Source organism: Diceros bicornis, chromosome 21 (genome assembly GCF_020826845.1).
Source record: "Diceros bicornis minor isolate mBicDic1 chromosome 21, mDicBic1.mat.cur, whole genome shotgun sequence".
NCBI lineage: Eukaryota > Metazoa > Chordata > Mammalia > Perissodactyla > Rhinocerotidae > Diceros > Diceros bicornis.
Window position 1 is genome coordinate 10,660,925 of NC_080760.1, and position 12,952 is coordinate 10,673,876.

Here is a 12,952-nt window from a genome sequence, read left to right on the forward strand (position 1 = left end):
GAAATGCAAAGGACCTAGAATAGCCAAGACAAATTTGAAAAAGAACAAAGTTAGTGAACTTGCACTACCTGATTTCAAGACTTATCATGAAGCCACAGTAGTCTGTAAAGTGTAATGCTGACATAAAGATATACATATAGGGAATCTAATGCACAGCATGGTGACTACAGTTAACAATATTGTAACCTATTCTTGAAAGTTGCTAAGACAGTAAATCTTAAAAGTTCTCAACATAATAAAACGGTAATTATGGGAAATGAAGGATGTGTTAACTAAACTCATTATGGTAAACATTTTGCAACATATATATGTATCAAAGCATCACACTGTACACCTTAAACTTACATGATGTGATATGTCAATTATATCTCAAAGCTGGAAAAAACAGACATATAAATCAATAGAACGTAATAGAGAGTTCAGAAATAAATTCATACTTGTATGATATACTGATTTTCAACAAACTTAAAATTCAATGATAAAGACAACCCAAATTTTAAAAACACGCAAAAGATTTGAACAGACACTGAGAGAAAGAAAAATACAGATGGCAAATAAGTTCATAATAAGATGCTCAATCTCATTAGTCGTTAGGAAAATGCAAATTTAAAATATAAGATACCACTATTCACACACTAAAACGGTTAAAAATAAAAAGACTGAGCATACCAAGTGTTGACAAGGCTATGAGGTAACTGTAACTATCACACACTACTGGTGGGAATATAAGATGGTACAACAGCTTTGGAAAACATTTTGGCAGTTTCTTATAAAGCTAAACAAACTTACATGACCCATAAATTCTACTCCTGGGTATTGCGTGTATATCCACACAAAGACTTGAACACAATCATCCACAGTGGCATTATTCATAATACCCAAAAACTAGATACAATCCAATGTCCATCAACTGATGAATAAACAAACTGTCCTGTATTCATACAGCAGTATACTATTCCACATTAAAAAGAAACCAACTACTGATATATACAACATGGAACAATCTCAAAAACATGCTGAGCAAAAAAATTCAACTCCAAAGACTATATATTGTATGATTTCATTGAAATTCTACAACAGTCAAAACTAATTTATAGTTAAAGAAAGCAGATTAGTGGATGCCTGAAGCAGGAGAGAGCATTAGGGGTAGTGGAAGTAGGGGAATGGTGAATGGTTGCAAAGTGATATAAGGGCACTCTTGCAGAAGATGAAAATGTTCTATATCTTCATTGAGGGGTTGGTTACACGGTATATATTTGCCAAAACTCACTGAAAAAATGAGTTCATTTTACCATATGTAAATTATACCTCAATAAAGTTGGTTTAAAAAATATAGTTAGTAAAAAGTACATTTCACTATGAATTACGTTGCATCTCTGACATACGTTCTGGTAGCTTTTGCATTATACTTGAGGCAGCACACAAAATTTTAAATTTAGAAGTAAATTTAATTGCATAATTTGATATTTCTCTATAAAATTTACAATACTAATATATTCCTTTTTTACATATAAAGTTTCTAGAAAGAGGTCAATGGTTCCAAAGAGTTATGAATATTACTATTGTATTAATTAGGTAAATGCTAGCTGCTAGAACAAATAAAACATTACAATGACATAAAAAAATTAATATAAAGAATAATTAAGGTATCACGGTATTGACACAGAGATACAAATAACAGATCAACAGAACAGAATAATAAGCCCAGAAACAGACTCTATTTATATGAAAACTTACTATACAATAAAGATGGCATAAATCTGTGTAGAAAAAATAGATCATTTAATAAATTATGCTTTACAGTTGGTCATCTATATAAAAAAATCAGATTTCTATCTCATATAATATAACACGTTAATTTCAGGTAGACTATACATCTAAATACGAAAGGAACACTTTAAAGTTTTTGGAAAAATATGCAGGAAAATATCTTTTGATCTTAGGGATGGGAAGACTTCATAAACAATGACACAAAAAGTGAAATCATAAAGAAAACCGTTGATAATATGACTACATTAAGATTTAAAACTTCTGAACAAAAACACCATAAAAAATAAATAATTCTCTCATAGACCATATTCCCAGGAAAGAAAATATTTGCTGTGCATGTAAGAACAATAATTAGAATCCAGAATATATTTTAAAGGCATAAAAACCAAGGAGAAAAAGACAACTCAATGGGCTGGCCCCGTGGCTTAGTGGTTAAGTGCGCGCGCTCTGCTACTGGCGGCCCAGGTTCGGATCCTGGGGGGGCACCGACGCACCGCTTCTTGGCCATGCTGAGGCCGCATCCCACATGGAGCAACTAGAAGGATGTGCAGCTATGACATACAACTATCTACTGGGGCTTTGGGGGAAAAATAAAAAAATAAATAAATAAAAAAAATTTAAAAAAGACAACTCAAGAAAAATGGGCAAAAGCTATGAATTGGCAATTCACAAAAGAGAAAATCCAAATAGCCAAATTAAACATATGAAAAGATGCTCCACTTCACAAGTAATAGAGAATTAAAAATTAAAACCAACAAAAAGATACGATTTCTCACTCATTAAACAAGAAACAATTGTTCAATCTGACACTAAAAACATAAGGATGTAGAAAAATCAGAGCCCTCATGCCCTGCTCGTACAAATCACTTTGGAGAGTAATCCGGCAGTATCTAATAACGCTGAAGATAAGATTATCTCTTAACATAGCAATTCTACTCCAGTTTTATACTGTAGAAAACCTCTTAAACATTTATAAAATGTAACACATAGATGGATGTTCCTTACAAGCATTTATCATAAAACAGAAACAAGCGCTGGTGCCCATCAATAGAAAGTGGAAAAATATGGTATATTAATATATATATGAAAATATTTTTTTGTATCAACACATATAGAACTGCTTTATTCATTTTAATAGTTGCCTAGTATTCCGTTTATGAATATATTATGCTTGTGAACACATAATCTATTTCTGAAAGTATCTAGACAAGAAACTGGTACAACAGTTACTTCCAGTCAGATGAAAACATGTAACTGGGGGATAGAGACTGGAGGGAAACTTCACTAACTGCCAGTTTGTATGTTTTAAATTTTAAACTTTGTGACTATTTTACTTAGCCAAAAAATTAAATCAGAAAATATAAGCCTAAATGCAAAAAAAAAAAAAAGGCAAAAACTTATCTGGTATGATACTATTTATATAAAATTGTAAAACAGTGAAAACAATTCTATTTGTTGTAGCATAAGTACTAATACATTCATAGAAGCAGTAACAAATTGAGGATAGTTCTCTTGCAGAAGGGTGGGAAGGAAATGGGATGGTAGAGGGATATACAGGGGTTTTTAACTGTATCTGTAAAGTTTTTCTTTAAAATTTTCTAAAACAAATATAGCAAAATGTTTAGATTTGAAAATGCTGGGGCAACAGGTATAACGAATGTTTAATCTCCTTAATATATGCTTGAAATATATCATAACTTTTTAAAAAGCATATAAAGCAGGTGGCATAGTAACTGGCATACAACAGCCATCTAACAGATATACTTTCCAGTCTGTAATGCTTCATTTTATTATAATTTCTGACTTACTCTGCTAACTCCACTTTGTAAGCACTGAGTGTTGCATGGGTATTCATTTTGAAAGGTGAAAGGGAATACTGCTTCTGTTAGGAGAGAAAAAAAGAAAACGATTTTAAATATCCATGACTTCAATAAATGACATAACATCACCTAAAAACCTTAAGTGTCCAGGATCTTCTAGGCACTGTTCAGAAATGTTTTCTGATAGTTCATTTACTCAAATCTATGAAATGTCAGCCACTGTTTTAGCAGATGGGTATATAAGCATTAAAAGAGTTCAGAGATAAAAGAGTTCATAGTCTACTTTAAAAGATAAGCTCATAAATAATGACTATAATAAAAATAAATAAGTTATATGAGAGCTACAGAGAAGATACAAGGGGAGAGCAGAGTGGGCTTTGGGGTATCAAGGAAGGCTTCACAAAAGGAAGTAATTCAATCTGAGTCTTGAATAAAAAGTAAATTTCTTTGGGGATGTGAGCTGGCCAAGGAGTATGAAAGTATGTTGGGAAAGGCAAAAATTAATTTATGATTTACTAAACTTTACTGCCTAGTAAGCCCTTACTCCTGTCAGTATCTTAAGAGGATATAATTAAATGAAAGATCAGTGCTACCTGCCCACCCCGATTTACCCTTGTAATATCGTCGGAGGGAAAGGATCAGTGAAAAACTGAATTTGCACAGATGAGGGAGGGAGGGATCCTGTAAAAGGTTGGTCACAGAAAGGAGCTGCTGACAATGGCTTTACACTCTTCCCTTTAGGATAAAAGCTGAGACGTGACCTAACACAACTGCTTCTTCAACATACCAGAAGTATACGACACCAACAATGCTAAGCTATGGTCCAGAAGATCCACTAATTTCATTTGTCTGTCCTAGGTCACAGCCATCTTCAGAGGAAACATGGCCAAAATGGAGACAATCTTCCTTGCAGGAAGCAAGGATGGAAGAACAAATGGAGGACTGAGGAATTGGCAACATCTCTATCTTTTCTGCTTCATCTTTGTACTTGATGAAATGGCTATTTTTTCCTTTTTTCTAAATAGCCAGTTATTCAGTTCAACACACGGACTAAAGAGAATTTAAATACAGATTTAAATATCACCTAAGTTTGGGGCCGGCCCAGTGGCATAGCTTAAGTTGCAGTGCTCTGCTTTAGTGGCCCAGGATTCGCCGGTTCGGATCCTGGGCGCAGACCTACTCACTGCTCATCAAGCCATGCTGAGGCAGCGTCCCACATAGAGCAACTAGAAGGATGTATGACCATGACATACAACTATCTACTGGGACTTTGGGGAGAAAAAAGGAAAAAAAGAGGAAAATTGGCAACAGATGTTAGCTCAGGGCCAACCTTCCATAAAAATAAATAAATAAATAAATAAATATCACCTAAGTTAGAATATAGAAGCCAACCTGGCAACAAATAATGAAAAGAATAAAAAGGTTAATATTCCAATTTAGGAATTAAATACCAAGTATTTCAAGAATTTGTCCAAAAGATTAGTTTCATGGGCAAAAGAAAATTTTTTAATTTTAGAATTTTTTTGTTTAGATTTTCTGAAATTAGATTATATGTTCCAGCTCAAGCAGAGTCCTAATATGCAAGTTTTGTTTTGCACTAATCTTTTTTCTTTTTTTTTACAATTTGATATATTTTGTTAAAAGGCTAAGTCTCTCTCCAGCATGACTGCTCTGTAGTGATCATAATCACAAGACACAATTTGCATTGAGAATATCATTCTGAGCAGAAGCCAGTTAATCATGAAAATGAGACATGAAACAAATACACACAGTTGCTCTCAGGCAACAGCTATTCTTCTTACCTTTGCTGGTCTGGTAGACTACAGACTGGCAAATTATTAAGAATCTTTTTCTTTGGTAATATTTTTAAATTCTTCAAACAGAGATCATTAGTTTTCATTATTTCTTTAAATATCTACCTTAAACAATTACTTTATATATTAATTAGGTTTTCAAATACTAATTAGCCATTAAGTAATTAATATTTAAAGATGTGTACCCTAGATCACTCACCAGGGGGAGAAGTCAGATGACGAGCAGGTCTTGCTGGTTGAAGTGGTTTCCCAATCAATTTTTTGGTTTCCATTATCACAAAGACCTTCAGGTTCCATACTTTAGGAGGGAAAAATACACTTTTATCTTTTGGACAAGATAATTAAGATGCTTTAACATAAACACAAATAAGCAGAACATTTATGTGAAGATATCTATTTTATAAGTTAAGGTGGAAAACACAAACATAAGCGTTTAATATGCAACAACCTTAGACCCCTCTATAGCATTTGTCACAACTGGACATTCCCTCTTTAAAACACTCTCCTCCCTTAACTTCCCTGACTCTTCTTTTGGTTTGTTTCCTATTTCTTTAATTGCCTCTTCTAACTTCCTTAGCTGACTCCTCTTCTTTTCTCCCATTAAATTTACGAATTTTTCCAAATTTGGCTTTGGTCCTCTTAGCTAACCTCATCTATTCTCATGATTGCAACTACCTACCTACAAGATAAATACGCCCTAATTTGTACATCCAGCAGCTACCTCTCTTTTAAATTCCAGCTCTATTTTTCTAATTGCTTAAATATATTTCCATTTATATCTTATCACAGGTACTTCAAATTCAACATATGCAAAGTCAAACTCATTACTTTCACTCCAAAGATGTACCCTCCTCCAGTATTCCTTAAAGTCATCACCAACTCCCTCAGACTCCCCTTGGTGAAGGACACCTTCAATTTGACGGTCTAAATTAGAGCCCCACACACTCATAATCAGTCTCTAATTCCTGTCCATTCTATTTCAAAAATATCTCTCAAATCTATTTTCTTCACTCCCACCACTAGTCTTTTAGTTCTATAGTAGTTCTTAATTCACCTCCCTCATCACCCCCTAGTCTGATTTAAATATTCCCTCTCCCTATGTTCCTGGGACACACTAAATGTGCCCACATGGTGGCATTCAGAGAAAATTGTACTATACTACAATGGCTGATTTATTTGTTTTCCATACTAGGCAGAAGCGAGGAACAGATTCTTTTTAAAATGAGGAACAATATTTTCATTCACCGTGTCCCCTGCAACTAACATAGTACCTGGACTGAAGCCAAAGCAGGTTCAAAACAAGCATTTGCTAAACAAATGGGTGAATACAGGCTCTTTCCTCTCTAAACTATGATCCCTTTACACACACACAACTGCTTAAAAAACTTCAGTTCACTATCATCTCCTGGATTATTAATAATAGAAACAGGAGCCACCATTCATGTGTCATGCATAGTTAACCATTTACTTAGGTTATATTATTTAACATTCAGAAGAACTCTATAAATTAGGCACTATTAATAGCTAGAGCCCAGGTCTCAGGTCAGCCTACCTGGGTTCATATCATGGCTCCACCACCTAGTTATATAACTATGGAAAACCACAGCCCCTACCTCGTAGGTTTGATGTGAAGACTAAATAAGATAATCTGTATAAAGCATTAGCACAATGCCTGGTACACAGGAACAGTTCAAAAAATGTTAGTTTATTATTTTTTTAATCCTAATTTTACAGATAAGGCTTAGAGAAATTAGGTAACTTGCTCAAGGTCATGAGTCTAGGAAGTGATAGATGGCTATGCCCATGCTCATGCTTCTGGCCAACACTCTATAATCAAGCTAGCCCCAACCTCCTTTTCCACCCCTTACTCAGGCAGAATTATCCAAGTTCTGGTTAAGTACCCTTATATGCTCACAAAGCACCCCTCTATCTTCTTCCAATGTGGTCCTTACTGCACTAGTTGCAACTGCCTATTATCTGACCATTAAACTACAGCTCTATCACTCAGGTATATCTCCAGTGTCTAGCACAGAGTCTAGAACACAGTGGATGTTCAATTACTGAATTCATAAACGTTATTTTGTTTCATCATATATCTGGACATTCAGGTGCTCCGTTTGGAATTTCCCTACTCTCCCTGCTGCTCTTCTCCCAAATTGTTCTTCATCCTTCAAGATCAAGGTCAGGTTCCTGTTACTTCTCTGGAAAAGATCCTCATGTCTCAACAGTAACACTAAATAAAATAATTCATGTGATGTTCTCTAGTTCCTCACAAATAGTTGATAGTAAAATAATAACAATAATTTCTCTTTTCTCCTCCGCTGGTCCCTACCGTATTTTGTCTGTTAATTTTTCCAAAATGTATCCCAGTAAATCTATTACACGCCTATTTGATTAGACTTAGTTGACGCCAAAAAAACTAGACCTTATTTATCTTTGCATCCTAGTACCTGCCACATAATTAGTTTTACTAAACAAATCTGTAAATTTACCTCCTAAATATAACTAAAATCTTCTGAGGCATGAATGGGACACAGCTTTCCAAATTTTGATGCCTATCAAGACAAAGCCAAAAGTAAAACTTCCACCTGACTTGGCACCTGCTCATCCAGAAACAATTGTAACTATGTGATCTTAAGCAGATCTTTAGTCCAAGTGATTGTTTCCCTAAGTATAAAATAGGGTTAATAACTCCCTTTTAGCTCCAAAGAAAAGGTTTCATCTATTTTTAAAAATACTCTTGGACATAGTTCAAATGTTAAAAGCATAAATTTATGAACAACCTCTCAAAGTCAGTAATGATAACTAAGCACAAAATAGCTTCTTTTTCCTAAAGTTTGGAGATAAGCAAGCCAGTACTCCAAGTTAACACCTATCTAGCTTTGTAATGTGTCTGTTAACTGGTATTTCAACATTGGCTATTAACCTTCTAAACAAAACTAATGCTTCTGTACTTGCTGGCAATACAACTTTGATATAATAAGAAGCAAAAAAAGTTATAAGCATATGTAGCAAAAACCAAAATACTTCAAACAAATATTTATCGGATATTTTCTATGTGAAAGGAAATATTTTAAATAAGGACCAAAAAGCAACCTAATATTGCATTCTTTAATGTCTATCCTAACCTTTTTAATTAGGACCCTAATACTAGTATGTAGTAACTTTCCATCTCGTTCCCCATATGAAACTAACGAATCAGAATACAAAAGACTATGTTGGCACACACTTTCTTGTTTTTCATTGCTCAGCTGAAATTGAGCTGGTAGATTGTAAAGTCTTTTCCAGTTGCTGAGCAATGCAAATCCACAGTATTCAAACTAGGGATTTTCAAGAGTTGGGGAGTTCAGAACTATTTATATGATTTTGCAACACAAATAAATAAACAAAAAATAAAAGATCTTTTAGTATCACCTATCCTTCCAATTTGTAGTAGGAAAACCACAGCAAGGGCTCCAGATATATAAATCCACATCAGCTCAGGAAATTAGAAAAGATGGTAGTACTATGTTTTGTTTTGTTTTTTAAAGTAACCTATGCTTGCATAGAGACACTGACATCACAAGGAATAAGTTTGAGATGCATACTACACAACAGCATCATGTCCTAAACAGTGTTATTAACAGAAAAGGCATTTACAATAAGTAATTATTATTCTAAAACTGATCCACAGGATCATAATCTGTGAAGGACACGACTTCACAAACCAAAGCCTAATTCTCAGTTTAGGTTAAAAATAATCAAGACTTAACTGACCTACAAAGTCAGTATATAAAATAACTTCAATCAACATTCCAATGCCTGCTTCACTCACTGAACGGAGAGCTCCAAAAGTTTCCTTTGAAGCTACCCGTATTACCTAGGGCAGGCATTTGTGATAGCAACTGTTACAAAGGACAACGCTCGCTCCCAAGGAAAACAGAATCCTACCTATCACACTGGGTAACAAGTAGTGGGCCTATCATCAAGTTGTCTTTTAAAATGTGAATATATAGTTTCGTGGTGTAAATATTTTTTAAAGGTCATTTTGATCCAATGTCTCTAAAAATTCATTTTATTAATATATACTGGGAAATGGTTACTGAATAAAGTTTTTGTTTCAAGTTTACACTTATTTAACAAATCGTCTTAAAAGGCCAAGTGGTATAAACAGAATATTGGTCTGCTTAAGTCAGGAAACTTAAGTGTAGTTGCTATTCTACATCTAGGAACACTAACTATATCTTAGGTTTCTTTCCTGTTTTTTTAAAAAAAAAATTGAACTAAATATGAAACCTCAGGACCCACCAATTCTGAAATTATAAATTAACCTAGAATTTTCTAAAATACATTACAATGAGATAATAAGCATATATACCCATCAATTGGGTCACAATCTTATTACCCAACATAGACTATTTTTTTAAAGTAAAACTCCATTTTCTGAGGTCCTACTACATGCTAAATGCTTTACACGTATTATCTCATTTAATTTTGAGCCATACATTAACTGTTGTAGAAAATCATTATTAGTCACTTTACAGATGAGAAACCTGACATTCACAAAAATAAGAGGCATGCTCAAGTTCACATAGTTAATAATTGGTAGAAATTAGGATTTGACTATATAGTTCATGCCCTTGTCTCTAAACTTGTGTGTTACGTAAGTAAAAGAAAACTATTCCACGTGGACATTGTATGGGTAAAAAAAAAAATTACTTATGAGAAGGGACATTTATGAATAAAGCCTTGCTGAATAAATTGGTATGTACTAATAATTTCCATTTCCTCAATTTACAATTTTTCTTAGAATACTAAATAAATTATGGGATTACTATGCTTTCCTCATTCTGTAGACATGGTACACTGTCATCCTAATCATAGGTCACATAAACATAAAAAACATACTATGTACTGTATTTACAAGTTGGGTACCATACTTAGAACTTCCAACTTAAATTTTAGATTTCTTCAGAAAGTGCTGACGGTTCTGCTGCAATTAAGAAATAAAATCATATAAAATGAAAGAAAGAAGCTGAGACAAGTGAAAAAAGGTGCTTTCATCTACCTCCCGTATATTTGCCATATAATAACCACATAGGATTTAATCTCAATGTTCAACTTCAAAATATTACTTTAAAAAGTTAGGATTCCTTGAAACCAAATGCTGCTTGTAAGGAAACAGCACATACTGACAAACTGATAGATGAAAAGTAATATAAAGGAACTATAGTGAGTAAGAGATAAACCAATTATGACAGGTGATGAAAGACATTTTATATTCCACAAATCATATTGTGATAGTCAAGAAAAATTAAAACTAAAATATCAAAAAGTTGTAAGATGAGTGTTCCATTATATTTTCCATTTCATGCCTTCTCTTTACAACTGACCCAAAAATTTTTTTTTTCTCTGTGGAGCATCTTTCAATACAAACACCACAACATTTAGGTGGGATGAAATTGTCCAGGTAATGGGTGCCTATGGTTATCCTAACTGACCTAACTGTCCTTTTTTGTAGCTTTGCCTAAAATCCCAACCATTAAGAACTTTTGATACAAACATTGAATCGTTGTCTACAACCGAAACTAACGTTATATGTCGATTATATCTCATTTTTTTAAATGGCATACCCTTACATATAAGTTAAGCGGAACACCCGCCAAGGTCTTCATTAACCCTTTGCCTTCCTTCTGTGGATTAACCACACATGCTTTTTGGTTCTTTTTTCCTCCTGGGTTTTCTTTTCTTCTTCAATATAATTTCATGTAATTATTAGCTTATTACTTATTTTATTAAGAAAAACTACAATAATGAGGGGAAAAAACTTTTAACCAAAATTAGTAGGGCTGAAGTCAGGGCATGGGGGACAAGGCATCTTCAAACCACCAGCCACCTAGGGGCAGGCCCCGCGACAGCGGGCGCCAGGCACTTGACGCGGCGCGTCGTCGGTTTTTCCACATCCCCTCAGCGGCGTCACTCGGCCACTCGCCCGTCGCCGGTTTTCCCACAGCAGCCACCACCTCCCCTTCCGACGCGCTCGCTCCCTCAGCACTCGACGACCACCGTGGGGACCCTGACTGCTGTGTCCCGACCGACCGCAGCGCCTCTCCGCGTCCCCTCAACGTTCCCGACGTCCGACCCAGGAGACGTGCCCGCCCGCACCTCAACCCCGGGGCCTGACTTCTGCCCCCGCGTGTGGCGCGTCCTCCCAGCCACCTACCGCCTCAAGATCTGAGAGGACTCCGGCGCAGCAGCGAAGCCGCGCTCACCCAGATGCGGCGGCCAGGCGCCCGCTGCCCGTCGGGGAACGGCTCCGCCGCGCGCCCGCTCGAGGCCTGGGGCGGCGACAGCGGCGGCGGGGGCGGGCCCAGCGGCGGCTCCGAGGGGTGTGGGGCGGGGCGAGGCCTCGGACGCTGGACCCGAGCGCGCCCGAAAGGCCGCGGGGCGAGAACCGTTAAACCGGCGGCGCCGGCTGCGCGGGGCGTGCCGGGCGCATGGGCGGGTGCGGGTGCGGGGGGGGGGAGGGGGCGCGTGCCGGGCGCGTGGGGGGGGGGGCGTGCCGGGCGCGCGGGGGGCACGCGAGAGGCGAGCCTGCTGGGCCGCGCGTGGGCGGAGGAGCCGCGAGAGGCTGCCGCGAGGCGCTGACGGCTCGCGGGCCGCGCGCGCCCGCACGGACAGCCTCCGCGAGCCCAGTCGGCGGCCCCGAGTGCCCGAGGAGTGCGAGGCGCGAGGCGGACGGCCTGCGCGAGCGGGGACGGGGCGGCGGGCTCCAGGCGGCGTCCGTGAGCGAGGCAGCCCGCGCGGACGACCGCGTCCTCCGCCGTCGGAGCGGCCGGCGGCCCGACGGCGCGGGCCTCTGCCCCGCCGAGGAGTCGTGTCCGCGCCAGCGCTCGCGCTGTCAGGCCTGAGGGGTCTGCGAAACGGTTAGCGTGAAGCAGGAGTACGTTATCCCACAGACTGCGGTCCTGGAAAGAACATAGTCGAGGCAACTCCATCCGATTCTGAATCCTGTATTTCCAGTCTTCCCCTTTATCTGTTACTCGTTGTTTCACTGTTACCGTTGAGCGCCCCTGGGGTGCCGGCGCTCCGCTGGGGGCAGTGGGGCGGCACGGGGGAACAGGGCGGTCCCTGCCTTCCCGGGCTCCCGGGCGGGCGGCCCCTGGGCTAGTGAGGAACTCGGGGCCTGCTCGGGACTGTGAGAGAGGAGCTGGGGTAGGTCCGGGGCGCAGTACGAGGAATGCCTAACACGGCCCTTGGGCCTAGAATGTCAGAGAAGTTTTCAGAGCAGCTGAAGCTCGGTTTGTTGCAGGTGGCTGGGGGAAGACGGCAAGAAAGGAGAGGAGGAGGTGCAAAGGGAAAAGAACACTTGTGTAGGGTAGCTGGAGTTGGGGCAACAGTAGTGGGGAAATGAAACAGGAGAGGTGGACATGCATCAAATTTTGAATGTTTTATAAGTCGTCTTTTTGAATATTTGAAAGATCATTCTGACAGCAATATGGAGGGTGGATTTTGGAGGGGAGTGGAAGATATGCCAATATTAAACAGGCTACAAGAAAGCTTCCTTGG

The 12,952-nt window shown here is 38.3% G+C and overlaps 1 protein-coding gene across 1 annotated transcript in view; it reads right to left on the reverse strand.

The window, feature by feature from the left end:
- Positions 1-11,668, reverse strand: part of C21H8orf88 (chromosome 21 C8orf88 homolog) — a 31,548-nt gene extending 19,880 nt beyond the window's left edge. The window contains exons 1-3 of the mRNA XM_058564570.1: positions 11,607-11,668; positions 5,604-5,702; positions 3,579-3,652 (exon numbers count right to left, since the gene is read on the reverse strand). Coding sequence (XP_058420553.1) covers positions 3,579-3,652; positions 5,604-5,676 — 147 coding nt within the window. The 5' untranslated portion in view covers positions 5,677-5,702; positions 11,607-11,668. The remainder of the gene's footprint in view (positions 1-3,578; positions 3,653-5,603; positions 5,703-11,606) is intronic.
- Between the last annotated feature and the right edge of the window lie 1,284 nt (positions 11,669-12,952).